Genomic DNA, 15,888 nt, shown 5'->3' on the forward strand with positions numbered 1-15,888 from the left:
TATCCGCTCACAGAGATCACTAATGATGTATATCCGCCGTGTTTTTTAGCTGACCCGTTAATTTGTAATTGGTAATATAAAGAATGAATTTTCTTTTCCTTAAAAGTAGTGAACATCCTTACACAAATAGATGTTCAAAACCTGATTGAACATTCGTGTGTGCTCTTAATAGACGGAGCGTAACCCTGAGGATTTGTTGCGGAGATATAATTGTAAGTCCTTGTTGGACTCAGAGTAGAATTGAGGATCAAAATCAGAGTAATTCTAGCAAATGTCCTTGTTTATATTCTTTTTTCCTCCCTCTCTTGTCACAGCTGATTGTAGCTGATCTAATCAAACGTCATGAGCACTCTTCGATCTCTCCTCCAAAACATGATTCTAATTGTTGGGGTTACCATCTTGATTCTCAGTTTCCTATTTTTAACATGCCCATTCCACACTGGATTTTCATTATTGGAGATCATTATAAAAATAATTATTATTATTGCAGTGCTCATGAATGAAGGAGAGTCGGACTAAGGATTTGTTGTGGAAATATAAATGTAAGCCCTTATTGGACTCAGAATAGAATTGAGTTTTCGACATCTTAATCATTTTTTGCTTATATTCTTACTAAATACGAAGTAGAATTTGTGTTTATTCCCTTCCTTTCACAGGGTATTGCAACTAAACTAATAAAACGTCATGTCAGCTAAACTGCTCTCTTCCCAAACAGTCTTCAAATTTTCAAAGGGACTGTGTCATTTTTCGGGTTCTTCTTTTTTAGCCTACCGGCAAGTCATATTTTCTACTACTCTACCTATAGAAATAAGAAAGAGACTATAAACCTTTTTTTTATTAGAATTAAATATAACTTATTTTCTTAAAAACGTTATTAAATTAACTATGGACAAAATTTCTTTTAAAAAGACCAAAAAGGTTTGACCAATTCCCAAGAAAAGGTCATTCAAAAATTGAAGCTAAATATTATGTCTTAAAAAATGTTAATAATTATAGTCTGTAGACCACAAAAAAAAAAAAAAAAATAAGGAACTTTTGCTTTTTTACTAGAAAATTTAATATTTGGTTTTTTTTTTCCAAAAAGTTTAATATTTGAAATTTAATTTTTTTTTTTCAAAAAAATTAAACTACTTTTCTGTGAATAACTATAGATGATTTTTATTTTAGACAAAAAATTCAAAAATACCCCCCTGCGGACTCCCCTGAGAAGGACACCACCTATTAAATGAGTTCATGTATATTTTTCAATCAAATTACAAAAAGGAAAGGAATCAATGTGTCCTGCACATGAATACTTGCCCCACTCACTCTAAATCTGACCGTACGTTCATCTTGTACTTGAGTACTACTAAATAAGAGAGTCAATTTTTTTATCATCATAAATAAAAATAATAAATTTATTATAATTAAATAATATATGCGAAGGTTTACAAATAATAATATAATATATAATGAATCATTTTCTGTTCTTTTTTAAAATATATAATAATAATATAAAATCGTGTATACTTAATTGAATCATCATATTAGAATGGAGGCAATCTTTTTCTCCTGGAAGACAAAAAAAAGTCCCTGAAATCTCTACAAATTCTCTACATCAATAACATCATCATAATAAATATCATTTATTTGTCGATTATCGAAAAACCAGAATAATAAAATAAAACAAGGAGTGGTAATAGGGGGAGGGAGGGGTGTGGGGTTGTTTGGGTCTTGGAAATGAGATCATCATGTTGCTCAATTAAATTAAATAACTTTTTCCTTCGTACTATCATAATTATAAAAAAATCATTCCACTAAAAATATGTATAATAAAAAGTATTTTATCACAGGTCACTTTAAAAAAATCTTTTTTTTCTTTTTTTTTTTTGCTAAAAAAGAATGGCACAAATAATAACGGGTTTTGTAGCACACTTTTATAAATATGTATGTCTGTAGTAGGTAGGTATGTATGTATGTATGTATGTATTCTATAATATTTTTCTTCTCTCTTTGGCAGAGCTTATTAGTATTATCATTTTGTAAAGTAGTAATAATATATAAGTAAGAAATGTTTTTGTTTTGAATTCTTCTTCTTGTTCATGAGATCTTTGTATTCAATGTTTTCTCTCTCTCTCTCTCTTCAATACATGCACCTAAGTCATGGAGAGTAGAGGCGGTCTTTTATCCGGATGTGAGGGAGGGGGGATCATAGAGCTATGAATGGATGATGGTGGTAGTGGAGGATGTGGGAGTGAGAGGCCAGGGTGTCCACTGCCGACACTTCCACCCCCATGGGGATGATGATACTGCGGTGGATGGTGATGGATTGAATGATGAGCATGAAGATGATGAACAGGGTGATGTGAGTGATTCCCAGTCAACTGGGATATACTCAGAGGATTCTTTGAGTCTCGAGGATCTGTACCAACAGGAGGGCGCTGTTGCATGCTACCTGCAACTGCAGCAACGGCAGCAAGATGATGTTGCATAGCTGCTGCTGCTGCAAAAGGAGGTGTCATTGAAGGAGGTTTAAAGGCACCAGGACCATTGCTGAACCTCAACCAATCAGACTCTGCTCCTCCTCCGGGAGTAAGGGGTGAAGCAATAGAGGCTGGAGATCCCAAGCTAGGAAGACTACTGAATCCTGCAGGGGAGGTAAGGCTCGGCTCGGATGGACTTTCTAAACTTCCAGGATGAGAAGTTCCATCTTCAGAGTCCTCTTCATCCTCTTCCTCTTCTTCTCCATCCGAATGAAACATATTCGTGTCATCCTTATCGTGCTCAGAGCGAGACAAGGAAACGTTGTTGTTCAGGATAGTGTTGTGGTTGTTGATGTTGTTGGCATTTAATACATTGTTGTTATTGTTAGTATGAAGACTATTGTTGTTGAGGCTCAAGGATCCAGGAGCATTATTACTCTTTCCATCCAAGTAGGCTTGAACACGAATACATTTCTTCTTCCGTCTGCAGCAAAAATAAAGAGAGGTCAGACACATTCATATACATAATAATTAGATTTTTTCTTGAAATATTTAATTACATAGACAAAAGTAGTAGTACATCATGCAAGAAATTTAGTTTATGTATGTAAGGCTCTACATCTACAGCTATTTATCTACAGCTAAAAAAGTTCATGCATATTTCAAAGAAATACCTCTGTCATAAGCCATTCATTATTAAAAGAAGTAAAAAAACGAATCTTTATAAGGAAATAAACTGCGGCTCCAGGAGCGTCGTTCCAACAACTTCTCGTGAAGAGAATGATGATAATGGAGAAGAATGAGGCGCGGATTCAATGAACAACTCTTCATGGATAGGGGAATAAGGAGGATAGAAATGAGGGGTTTCATTATTTGAGGAGGAAGAGGATTGAGAGAGTGGGGGAGTATTTGGGGAATATAGAGGAGTAGAGGAGGAAGGAGAAAGCTGCTCCGACACCACCTGTTGATGATGCGTATTTTGTTCATACAAAGAGGATTCAAAGAGGTCTTGAAGAGGTGGAGAAGGACTTTTTGAGTCAATGATTGTGAGATATATCATATGTATGTGTATATGAGAGAGAAATGGCAGCAATAGGATTAGTCAAATAAAAGAAGAAAGAAAGAAAAAATCAGTGTTAGTAAGAGTGTTTCCCCCAACAACAACAACAACTTGTAGGTTAACCGTTAACCTTCAAGTTAGTTCTACGTACATATTGTTGTTAGTAAGTAATAATACATATTTTAAGGAGGAGAGTAAGAAAAGTAAGGGGAAAATATATATATATATATATAATATTAAATTTCAGTTCACCACCACCCTCCACCAAAATAGAAAAAAAAGAAAACGTTTGACGTCCCTGGCATGTATGTATGTATGTATATTATACATTCATTCAATATGGTTGTACAATTTATTAAAATTTAATGTGTCTTACCTGCATGGTTTGCACCATAAGTCTTGCTGATCTAAGCCATATCGAGCACGACACTTCTTCATACCGCCTGCTATAATAGAGCCACATACAAAAAAGAAGAGAAAAAAAGTATATTTTAGTATAAATTACTACAAAGTAGGAAAGTTGTATATTTATATTGTACATATAATTGGCATTAATCTGTAGCGAAAGATCCCTTGAGACATGCAAAATTCAAACAAAAATTATGACACAAAAAGCAGATTTTGAGAAGTAGTAAAAAGTCCAAATATATGTAAGTAAATACATTAGGAGAAAAAAAAAATAAGCAACCCACAAATGAAATAAATAAATTAGATGATAAAAAAACCCAACTTCTTCCGGCATCCCTTTCTTAAAGGCGCAGGAAGAAGAACTTTAAGTTAGAGAATGAGAAAGTTAAAAAAAAAAAAAAAAAAAAAAAAAACACACCAAAGACACAAACAAAGTCAAATGCATTGCGCGCGATACTTGTTGAATTGTTGTTACAGATGCTTTAAAGCTTCAGGATTATGATTAATTTGTATTTTATTTTAATTGAATTGAAAAAAAAAAAAAAAAAAGGAAATAAAGACTAATAAAGAACTGATGATGAACTGATATTTTTGGTCATTTTTACTACTTCTTACCTCCATGACTACTGCTCCCATAGGGGACTCCAATAATTGGAGTTCCAGGTAGCCGAGATGAAGAGTAGGAGGAGGAGGTTGAAGAAGGAGGAGGAGGAGGAGGAAGAGGAGGGAAATAATCTCTTTTCTTTTTCTTTTTAAGTTTTGCATAATTGTCTCGAGCAGACCAACCCGGATATTTCGCCATGTGATCATTCCTTTCAATCCGAGCTAACTCATAGTATTTAGCTTGCTCTTCCTTACTCAGGGAATGCCACTATGAAAAAGAAAGGGAAAAATAAGAAAAATTAGTTATGAACCTGGATCATCGGATCTATCTCTTTTTCGCTTTTTCTTCTTTTGCCCGAAACGATAATTATTCGCGGGCATTCCAATGGGGATACATTTGCATATGTTTTTGACGTTCCATACGGGCCTTTTCATAGTATTTGGCTTGTTCTTCTCGACTAAGGCCATGCCACTAAATATATATATAGTTATGTGTAGAATATAATGTGTATAATAGGAAATTTTGGCATGATAAAGAAAGACACTGCCACACAGTCACACAAAAGAGAGAGAGAGAGAGAGACGGCACAAAGTAAAATAAATACACAAACAAAAAAAAAGTAAAGTAAAATAATAATGGTCATAATTTGTACTAGTTATTGTAGACTACTCTATAATACATACATATAGAGTAGAGTGAGAGAATTAACAAATTCATTCGAGAAGAAGGAAGACGAAGAGGAACCCTTCAATTTGTAAATATATTAAGTTTTAGTTTTTTTTCTTTTCTTTTCTTTTTTCCTCAAACTTGTAATTAAGTCTACTACTTCAATATATATTTATATATATATATATATATATTATATTTGTGTAGAGGAAAGGTTGTTTTCATTTTGAACAACAAGAAAATAATAATAAGCATAAGAAAGAAGATAATAGTAATACTAATAAGTAACTCGTGAAAGTCTTGTATTGTTTCAAACACAAGAGGTTTAAAAGAAAAGGGGAAGGAATATAACAACAATTGCTTACCCTTCTACCCAATATTTGATTAATAGCTGCAGACTCCTTTAACGTACATTCAGACTGAACTACTGGTCGCATTTCCTTCATATAGAGCATAAAAGCATTGAGTGGTTTCTTGATGTGTGGTTCTTTGGATTTCTTAGCTGAAAGAAAAAAGGTATTAATCCTCACGTCAGTCAATACGAAAGAAAGAAAGAAGGAAACGAACAAACAAACAAAGGACATACATCACTACATAATACGAGTAGAAAAGAAAACAACTTACCCGCTGATTTCGAGGGACTGTTTTTATCTGAATGATTTCTACTACTACTATTATTGTTATTAAGGTGGTGGTGGGGATGATGAGGATGGTGATGATTTGAGGAGGACTCCAAGGATCTCTCGGATTTAATTACCGTGTTCGTCGAAGACGGGACACCAGAGGAATTGGAGCCACCACTCACAGGACTACATAATCCACCAGCGCCAGGACTTAGTCCAGGATGAGGAGGAAGGAGACTTGTGGGGGAGAAACGAGACATTGGACTCGTAAGAGCTCCTGAGGTAATGGGAAGGCTATAAGGAGAGGCAGAGCGAAGGGCTGCTGCAGCATTGGCTTGTTGATACATTGAGGAAGCGGCTTGGTGATGCCTGTCAAAGAAAGCAAGACAAAATATTAAGGAGCCCACTGGAAATGTAACTTCACAACTTACCATGCAGCTAATTGATCCGCTCCGAGCATGGAATAGGGATACTGGGAATGAGCTAGAGGATATAAGGGTGGCCTTAGTCCAGCTCCCATATGTGCCGGAGGGGGACTTGATAGTGGATCCGTTGCATAGAGAAATGGGGAACGTGACTATGGGAGAATAAAAGAAAGATATTATTGTATGTCTAATATATATAACTCATTGAATCAAGTTTCAAAATGAGAACCACAAAATTTACTCTAATTAATACTCTATGACTTGTGGATATATTGTAATCCTAAGAAGTAGCTCTCAATTAATTACATATATGATGTATGTATGTCATAAGAGCAATACTTTGAGACTAAAGCATCTCTAATTGCATTAAAATGAAATAAAATAAAAAGTGAACTGCTCCAATAACAAGAACAACAACTCCATACTAATTGAAATACGACACCCTCTCCTCTTCTCTTCTGTCTATGTATATCATTGTTATTACTTTTTATTACGATATCCCCACTACACCTACTACAAGGACCACTCAATGTACAATATGTACACATCAGTGATATTAAGTATATATCATATCAAGTAGAAAAAGAGAAAAAACATTCCCCATTTCTGAGGTCATAAATTTTTGCATAAAATCATAAATTTAGCTATTATTTCCCTTTCCCCCTCTCTGTTGGGGGTGAAACAATTATGTCTGAATGAATAATGGCTTCACAAAAATGAAATGAAATAAAACCAACTCAGTTTTTCTTTCTATGAGTGAATACATAATTCTTTTTTCTCATCTCCTTTTCTTCGGAGGGCGTTAGAGCGATTCTGAGGGTGTCGGATTGCATAATAATATTTAGAAGAGTGACAAGAATTCTCTTTATTTCACTTACAAGAGAATGTATATGTGTTGTTTCTTTGCTTTTTTTAAAATAATATTTCCATTCCCTGCAGAAAGACAATAATGAAAAAAGACGAAAAATACCAAAAGGAAGAGAGTTATTTCTCATAAAATAATAAGCTCATGATTAAAGTGTGGCGTAGATATATGTAATGAGTGGTGGTGGGTGACCTTATTATACTCTCAAAATAAATATATTATTATATCAAATAATACGAAACAGACAAAAAATGAAGAATCAAAACAAGTTTGTATTTTTTCTCTCTTTTTAATTATCATGAATAAAAATGTCAATTTTTTGTCTTTATCAAAATATATACATATATCTATATCTATAGAAAGAAAGATATACATATTGTGAAAAACGTGTTTACTCTTCAGTTGCAATTGATATATATATTTTATTTAAATTATGGCTATATAGAGGTCGCTTATCACTGATTAAATAGTAGTTGTAGTTGTAGTCGTCATGATTCGATGAAAATGATAAAAGATTATCAATTTTCACTTAAGTAAGCAACTTTAATATAAACAGATAGTGATTATTACTACTCGTTTATAAATATTCATTTATGTACTACTGGCAAACAGATAAAAAGTATATATATATATATATGTGTGAGTGTAAGAAGAAATGAATCAAATAAATATAGCTTACCAGAGCAGATCCATTAGCAAGTCCATTCGCATAGGCAGCCGCATAAGGCGATACGAGGTAGGGAGGTACTCCAAAGGGAGAATTAGGGTCAAAGAACCGACCTGGAACTAAAGAAGGATGATGGTGATCATGATTTGTCGGCGACAGAAAGGGGTGAAGAGGGATGGACATGATCTTACCAGGGAAATAAGGAGGAAAGGATTTACCCATTTCGGATTCGGAGATAAGAGATGATTTTTCTTCAAGAAGCTCAGCCTGGAGACTCTCTGAGACGCCTCCATCCCTCTCATCTTCACCCTCATCCTTAAAGACTTTGACTTCATCAGAGGGGCCTAACTCATCATTAGAGGAGGAACCTCCTCCACGACGAAGGGAGGAAGGAGAAGAAGCTTCATTGTGTCCACTACCACTCGTACTGGATGACGTAGAGGCCGTGGCATTACGCCCACTACTACTGCTGCTATTCACACTATTTGATGTGTCTGTAGGTCTCAGAACACTCCGACTCGTCTGGGTTTCATCACTCGTTGACGAAGAAGAACTATTGGATCCTGAGGGTAACATGGCAGAAAGGCACATCCCTTGGTGAATAGCTTAAGAATAATTCTTGGGGTATTAGTTACTTCTTTTCCTCTTTAAACTAACATGACACTTGATTATTATTTTCTAATCATTAATAACAAAGATTAAATAAATAAAATGAAGAACACAACACGACTCGCCAGTGACAAACACACATGTATACTGTCTCCACACGTTCTATCAACAACTGAAAAAGCGCAAGGACGGCACTTGATTCCATCAAGAAGAAAAATAAACGAGTGCGCCGTCGTTATTCACGCGCACGCGTATAGCAAGTGCATGAAGCGTAGTTAAGAAAAGGAGGTAGCCCCAATCGAGCGTAGAGAGAAGCGGTGATAAAAGAAAATAAATAAATACTTATCACAACACATAAAAATAATAAAAAGATGACACCATTTTTCCGGATTTTATATTTGATTAAATAAGTGTCATGAGCAAGTTCAATATTTCCATGACTTATCCAAAGACTCTTGATTGTCATAACTCACGATTAAAAGGACAGACGAAGGTGAGGGAATAGGAACAAACCACCTGCAAATGCTACAAATCAGCCGAACAATATGTATATGAACAAAAAAGAATCTCCTCCCAAAAGTGTGATATTTTAAGAAAAAACAAAAAAAGATATTATTATAATATTTTTGTCCTCTCAAAAAAATAAACGTTCTTTTAAAAAAAAAAATAAAAGAATTGTAAAAATTATTCCATATTTTTATTATTCTAATAAAATGTGATGGACGTAAATCCATCCTCCATAAAAATAATAGTGTAGCAGGAGCAGATTCCAAATTATCCAATACATATAATATTCTCGCAATTCCCTCGCAAACAGCATATCACTAGCACTCTATCATAATAATATGCACTGTATAAGTATAGGAGTATACAAGTATGGATGAAACAATAATAATCAAAATAATAATAAAATAAAACATTTATGGGTATTTATTTTAGTACTTTTAAGAAGTTATATTTAAATGATGATTAAATGACTAAGATGGACAAAGAATGACGACAACGACAAAAAGAACGCTTTCTTTACGATACGAGGTGTTTACTCAGCGATCATGAGTCTCCATTCAATCCAACCATCCAACAGTTTATAATTTTATAACATGATAATTACTCGTAAATCATTCATAGTATATACCATTCATTCCTCAGCTTGTCGCTAGATACAAAGTGGCTTGAATAGCCATATTAGGACGAATTGAGCCAGTCAGATTTGTTAATATATTCCAAATGAGAGCAAGTTTTAATATATTGAATCAAATGATATTTAGAGCGGTTTCATGTAACGCTAGATTTGTTGATATTGATCATTTTGGAGGCCTAAACAATCAAGTTTGATTACAATTTTCATTAATATATGGAAAAATAGCAAACTATTGGATGTCAAAATCAGAGTGACAAATAAAAGGACTTAACCCTTACTGTCTATCAAAAATGTATCCCTCAATAGCCTAGTTTTATTACATATTTGACACTAATATGCATTAAAAATATATGTTATTATATTGTTATACAATCTTATTTTCATTTTTAGATAAAAAGTAAGAGTCTTATATTGTATTTTTCTTTCAATACCCTACTTTTCCCGTCCCAAACCGATAATTTTTTACAAATTTAGACATTTTCTAGGGATTTTCAGTAGATATTATTTTGAATATAGTCAAATATATCATTGTAAAGTAATGGTATCAAGTAATATTCAATCCAGGTCTTAAGTCTTTTTTATTCTTAAATCCATTTGATGAAGTTTAATCAAGATTTATTGCAAATTTGTACAATTTTATGTAGTTAAAATATCAACAATGACCCCTTAAGATGGCGTTTCCTTCAATTATGATGCAATTTACGAATCTTAAGAGCATTACTTCGCTTACACAAAAATAGTCCTTTTATTTACTGTCAACTGTCGATATTTTATCTTCTTTCCAAACAATCCTTGTACAACAATAGTTTTGAAGGAAAGGTTGCGTGAAACAGTAAAGGTAACGCCGTAGATCTTGTGTCAGTCAACAAACCATGCCAACGGAGAGGTGGTGGAATTATGGATAAATAAAATGGGGGTTCTGGTGAAGGGGGTGGGGAGAAGAAAGGGAAAATTAATGAAAAGAAGGATTCTTTGGAGTTATTTAAGAAGAAGCACCCTATAATTAGTAAACTACGGGAAATATCTAATTTTCTAAATCAATTAAAGTCAAGAGGACAGAAGGATGGTGATTATGGATATATATATATATTCCACTGCTCCTCTCTCTCTCTCTCTCTCTATCTCTTTCTACTCAATCTAGCTATTTTCTGTTTCCCTTCTTGCTTAATGTAAATTGGTTAAATGTATAAAAAAAATAACAGTTTATTTATTTTATTATTTTGCCGACAAAGAGCACTCTGTTATGTATTTATTTTATGATAATATTAAATGAATTGGAACGAAATTTATTTTTGGACTTTTTTTTCTAATTTTACATGTGATTAAAAAAATGCCATCCAGCGTGAATAAATAAATTTTGCACGAAGTGAAATTGAATATGAAGTAGTAAAAAAAAGTCAATAAATAAATTAAGTATGATTTTTATATCCCAATTTTTCTTATTATTTTTCATGTATGTTCAATGTACATATATTTTGCTTAGACCGACATTTTTTTTTTTTCAATGAAACTAAAAGCTTTTTGTTTTCATGTAAGGAAACAAGGATTTTTTTTAATCAATGATAAGAAGGTCAAAAATGGGATTTGATACATATGTATCTTCAGGGGCATCCGTAGTGGTGGACTGGAGGTGCTAAATCCCCCATTATGGAATTCTTCCTTTTTAATAGAAAATTTAATTTTTTTATTCTAAAAGATTTAGTTTTTTTATTCCAAAAGATTTAGTTTTTTTATTCCAAAAGATTTAGTTTTTTTATTCCAAAAGATTTAGTTTTTTGAGAACAGCTGTGGATTTTTGAATTTGTTTCAAAAAAATGTTATAAACGTGATTTTTTTTAAACAGCTGTGGATTTTTGAAAAAATTTTCTAAAAAATTTAATATTTGAATTTTTTTTTAAATTAAATTAAATTTTTTGTGAACAACTCTAAACTTTTGAAATTTTTTAATATTTTTCCAAAAAAGAATTGGATTATTTAAAAAAAAAAATTCCACGGCCCCTAAAGATTGGACGCCCCTGATCTTTCAATACTGTTTGTCAAATGTATGGGCGGAGAAGTTATACTCCCTTTATGTCGCCACATAGTGGGATAATAATATCTTATCAATAGATATCAACGATTAAAAAATGTCAATTTATTTACAAATACTATTTATTTGTATCATATAAAATGTATTAATTAAATTCTTCATTAGAAATTAGGTCTCCAGAGGGCAATTCCAAAATGTCATATTCTATTAGGGTTATTTTATTGTTTACTTTGAATATATGTAGTTCTCTTTCACTTCTATAGGTGACGTCCTTATCTAGGACGAAGGAAAAAAGATTCACAAACCTGCGCCCTCTTTTGTATTTAATTATAAACTCGACTTCAAATGCTTAAAAACTAGATAAATAGGGTTATTTCTTGACTTACGTTCCATCTAGAGATTAAGTTAATAAAATAAAACTTGACAAGAGTACAAAACTGCTATTTGATTTGATATTTTCAAGTTGATAAAGTCAGACATTGACAGCTTTAAACCCTTAAACTGATTATTTTTCGAAGAAGAAAATATTTGTAAAGTGAATCATATATAAAGAAAAGAGAAACATTTTATAAGTGGAAGCGAGTGTCTGTCGAGGCAAAGCTTCGCTTTGATCGCTCCTCGGAGCCTGATCAGCGTTGTTTCACCTCCTTTCCCCCATTTCTTTCTTCGCTACAGTTTTCCCGATTGCCGAAGTGTCCGTTCACACGGGTCTTTGTCGCACGGTGAGATACGAATGCACTTTCAACACAGTTCTACTTCCCTTCGATGGGACGGCATTTGCAAACTTGTGTTACTTTGAGCGCTTCTAATATCATGGCCTCATCCGAGATGGGTTGCCAATGTTTTTGCAATTTTTTTTTTTTTGCCAAATGACGTCACAGCCAGTGGACCAATCAGAAAAAGTAGTCCTTCCCAACTTGAGGTAATAATCAATTGTATTCTTGTATGTATTGCAACAACGTGTTTTATTTAAATTATTCTAGTGCTACTACGGATTGGGATAGAAATGGGTAAGGTGAAGAGGAATAAAAATGCTCAGAGGCAAAATCCTATGAATGAGATTACTCCTGAGAGTGAAGAAGTAGTGTTTGTTCAAGAGAGAGATGAAAACACCTTCATCGAAAATGTTATTGCCAAACTCAAGTCGGGTAAGTTTATTATCGGGTATATTATTCCCGAAATTTAATTAAATTTAATTTGTACTTTAGTAAAGGATCAAGAGAGAGAGAATGGATGTGATAACTTATGCATTGCGGCAGATCATCATGTTTCCTCTATCATTGAAACAGGACTTTTGCGTATTTTAGGACCCTTACTCGCAGATCCCAATCACAATGTTCGACGAGCTGCTGTTGGAGCCCTTAAAAACCTATCGTTATCTTCAGAAGACCCGACAGAAATTGTCCAAGAGCTAATGAGGGCTGATGTTCTCACTCCATTACTTGCACTATTTGATAAATTATCGGAAGAAATGGATGATGAAGAAACATTTATACAAGCGATTAATTTACTATGGAACCTCTGTGAATCCAGTTCAACTGCTCTAGATAGGGCTTTTGAAAACTTCAAGCTCTTAGAGTTATTCCTTAATTATTTGGATAAGTCGCCAAGAGTAAGGATTCCTATACTACAATGTATATTGACTGTGTCAGAAGATAATCCAAAGGTAGTCACATATTTGGAAGAGAAGAAAGAGCATATACGAGAGCTCATTGTGAAGGAGTCCTCTCCTTTGGAAGAACGGATTTTGGCTTGTGGGATCATTCTTAACATTATGTCATCAGAGTGTGATGAGAATGAACTGAAAATAATCCTAGGAATAATTTCACTTGTACTTGACCAAGACCATCGTCTTTTGGTGAGGAGGAGTTTTTCAAGTTTTATTCATTGTTTAATAATAAACTCTAATTAATAATTTGTTTTCTTCTTTAATCACAGATCAGCGAATTTTCAAAGCGCTTGTCTCTGAAAAATGAGGAATTAGAAGGAAAATCAAGTTTTACTGATAAATCAAGTATGGATACAGAGGATAATTCGGAATTAGAACTCATTTCTCTATTAAATGCTCAACAAAGAGCACTCGAAATCCTCACAAATTTGTTTTGCGACAGTGGTGAGTATGAAGAGGCTAGTGAAGAAGGAGAAGATGAGGATGAACAAGATATGACTTCAAATGATAGCCAAATGGATGATAAGGAGGGATTATCTTCATCCATCCCTCCTTTCATTGTGGAAGCCATTCAATCACATAATTTAGTTCATAAACTATTGCAAAAAGCTATTTTACCACCCATGGAAATTGTTCATCAATTAAGAGAGTCGATCCAGGGAAAGGATCTGCTACGATCCATACGATCCCTTCGGAGCAAGTCCTTCCTTTGTTTTAATAATATTCTAATTTCAAGTTCCATTCAGTTAAAAGAACTTATTGAAGGTGGGAGCAGCGATGATCGTTTGTTTGAGATATGGACTGAGTTAGGAACCCTCTGCTTTGGAGAGAGTCAAGAAAATGATATATCTGTGCTTGAGTCAGCAATCTCTGCACTCAGAGCACTCACACAACGACTCTGCGAAATTAGGTGCAAAAATTTTTCTTCAATTACTTTTCAGGAATTAAATATGATGCTGGAGTTGACCAAGATATCTGGCTCAGAAGTTAGGATTAATGTGGTACATATTGTTGGAAATTTGGGAGCATTGAACCTTGGGGATGACGTTACAAAAGGACTAGCAAACTTCTTATTGGAAACAGCTCATAGGGATAGTGATGTTGGTGTTTGTGCTGAGGCACTAGATAAAATACTTGACTTATTTGCTGAGGATGAAACAGATCAATTGGCTGTCGAAGTGTCTTTAATCCCTAGACTCAAAGGACTTTCCAATGGATTCAAGGTTAAATCCGGGCGTATGCCAAAAGAAGATCAAAAATATCCACTCGTTCATACGGCTAAATTAAATCTTAGTAGATTCATAAAATACAAATCCAAAAGACCACTTGTATTTAAATCATTATCAAGCTAATTATTTAATAAAATAAATGTTACATACGTCGCAATAAACCTATTTCATATACTTTTTCACTTATTTATTGAATAACGAGCCAATTTTTGTATTATCAATTTAATATTGATATACACAAATAGATATATCAATGTATTAGATACCTAATGAGTATCAATTTGTGACGATTTCAAGATTGAATATAATTATTTGATTTACAATTAGTTGACTAAGATCATCACTGGTGCTAAAATGACTAACTGAGATTTAGTTGTGTTTCTCAGTATTACGAGGTTTCTCATTATACTTGAAAATACAAATTAATCTGTAATTATAGTTCACCGGGTATTTTTTAGTATTCCGTGTCTATATGAATCGTTTGTGTTCGTTAAATATTATTAATTAGGTAAGTATTAAAGAAAAAATTGGGAAACAAATCATTCAAAATTGCTAAGAACGAACATATTTGATGGTTGGCCTCTCAAAAATTTTATATAGAGGCTATAATTTTAAAAAAACCTTGCTTTCATAATGATCAACAGCATTATTATTTAAAAATAAATAAGATTAGTATTCATTTCTGTATTTGAATTTTCCTAATTATGTATATAATATCAAATGAATATATATTACAGATATAATGACTTAAAGCATTTAATTCAAATTAAAAAGGCTATTAAATACTAATTATAAGAAACATTTGGCACTCCTGTGTCAGCTGTTGAACGGATCTCCAATTTCTTATTTGTCTCCTCTCTCTCTTCCTTTCTTTCCTTCCAACGCTTCCGGTCACGATGGTAAGTCTCTGAATTTTGTTTTATAATATATATTAATTAATTACTGATCGATTTATCTATGATTGCAGCCATTCAAGAGATTCGTAGAAATAGGCCGTGTGGCTGTAGTGACTCAAGGTCCTTTCACCGGACAAGTAGCAACGATTATCAACGTTGTTGACCAAAACAGAGTTCTCCTTGAGGGCCCTGGTGTACCTCGGCATGCGTACCGCATCAAGAATCTTCACTTGACCAAGCTTGCCACTAAGTTCCCCTTCAATGCTCGTTCCAAGGTCGTGAAGAGTGCCTGGGAAGCAGATAAAATCTCCGAGAAGTGGGCTGAATGCGGATGGTCTAAGCGCATGGAGAATCGTGTTAAGCGCGTTAACCTTAACGACTTTGATCGTTTCAAATTGGCCAAGGCTAAGTCCGTGAGGAACAAGATCGTTGCTCGTGCCTTCAACATTAAGAAGAAGAAGTTGACCAAAACTGGAAAGTTATAAATTAATATCTTGCGTTTCTCATAAATAAAAAAACATCCTTGAAACTCTGT

The 15,888-nt window shown here is 33.6% G+C and overlaps 3 protein-coding genes across 5 annotated transcripts; 2 read left to right on the forward strand and 1 right to left on the reverse strand.

The window, feature by feature from the left end:
* Nucleotides 1–1,383: 1,383 nt before the first annotated feature.
* Nucleotides 1,384–9,063, reverse strand: LOC121130765 (uncharacterized). 2 transcript variants are annotated; one of them, XM_040726462.2, is made up of 8 exons: nucleotides 7,972–9,063; nucleotides 7,793–7,899; nucleotides 6,255–6,400; nucleotides 5,825–6,192; nucleotides 5,566–5,702; nucleotides 4,546–4,801; nucleotides 3,899–3,968; nucleotides 1,384–2,946 (listed from the first exon to the last, which is right to left on the reverse strand). In XM_040726462.2, the coding sequence occupies exons 1-8, from the start codon at nucleotides 8,369–8,371 to the stop codon at nucleotides 2,136–2,138; spliced, it is 2,295 nt and encodes a 764-aa protein (XP_040582396.1). In that variant the 5' UTR covers nucleotides 8,372–9,063; the 3' UTR covers nucleotides 1,384–2,135. The 2 variants fall into 2 exon arrangements, with proteins under 2 accessions (XP_040582396.1, XP_040582391.1); XM_040726457.2 differs by having other exon boundaries at nucleotides 7,793–9,063.
* Nucleotides 9,064–11,985: 2,922 nt separating this feature from the next.
* LOC121130793 (HEAT repeat-containing protein 3) lies at nucleotides 11,986–14,631 on the forward strand. 2 transcript variants are annotated; one of them, XM_071893788.1, is made up of 4 exons: nucleotides 11,986–12,481; nucleotides 12,543–12,707; nucleotides 12,768–13,417; nucleotides 13,498–14,631. In XM_071893788.1, exons 2-4 carry the CDS (start codon nucleotides 12,566–12,568, stop codon nucleotides 14,578–14,580), a joined length of 1,875 nt encoding a protein of 624 aa, XP_071749889.1. In that variant the 5' UTR covers nucleotides 11,986–12,481; nucleotides 12,543–12,565; the 3' UTR covers nucleotides 14,581–14,631. The 2 variants fall into 2 exon arrangements, with proteins under 2 accessions (XP_071749889.1, XP_040582407.1); XM_040726473.2 differs by lacking the exon at nucleotides 11,986–12,481 and having other exon boundaries at nucleotides 12,489–12,707.
* Nucleotides 14,632–15,225: 594 nt separating this feature from the next.
* RpL14 (ribosomal protein L14) lies at nucleotides 15,226–15,882 on the forward strand. The gene is made up of 2 exons (XM_040726497.2): nucleotides 15,226–15,356; nucleotides 15,425–15,882. Exons 1-2 carry the CDS (start codon nucleotides 15,354–15,356, stop codon nucleotides 15,836–15,838), a joined length of 417 nt encoding a protein of 138 aa, XP_040582431.1. The 5' UTR covers nucleotides 15,226–15,353; the 3' UTR covers nucleotides 15,839–15,882.
* Nucleotides 15,883–15,888: the final 6 nt, after the last annotated feature.

The sequence above is a fragment of the Lepeophtheirus salmonis genome, chromosome 1 (genome assembly GCF_016086655.4).
Source record: "Lepeophtheirus salmonis chromosome 1, UVic_Lsal_1.4, whole genome shotgun sequence".
Classification (NCBI taxonomy): domain Eukaryota; kingdom Metazoa; phylum Arthropoda; class Copepoda; order Siphonostomatoida; family Caligidae; genus Lepeophtheirus; species Lepeophtheirus salmonis.

Coding starts and splice junctions, on each gene's coding strand:
- LOC121130765 (XM_040726457.2), bottom strand. CDS start 8,371: ATGTGCCTTTCTGCCATGTTACCCTCAGGATCCAATAGTTCTTCTTCG. Junction 5,703..5,824: donor CAGTCCCTCGAAATCAGCGG/GTAAGTTGTTTT, acceptor TTTTTCTTTCAG/CTAAGAAATCCAAAGAACCA. Junction 2,947..3,898: donor TTATGGTGCAAACCATGCAG/GTAAGACACATT, acceptor TTTTTGCTGCAG/ACGGAAGAAGAAATGTATTC.
- LOC121130793 (XM_071893788.1), top strand. CDS start 12,566: ATGGGTAAGGTGAAGAGGAATAAAAATGCTCAGAGGCAAAATCCTATG. Junction 12,708..12,767: donor TATTGCCAAACTCAAGTCGG/GTAAGTTTATTA, acceptor TTTGTACTTTAG/TAAAGGATCAAGAGAGAGAG. Junction 13,418..13,497: donor ACCAAGACCATCGTCTTTTG/GTGAGGAGGAGT, acceptor CTTTAATCACAG/ATCAGCGAATTTTCAAAGCG.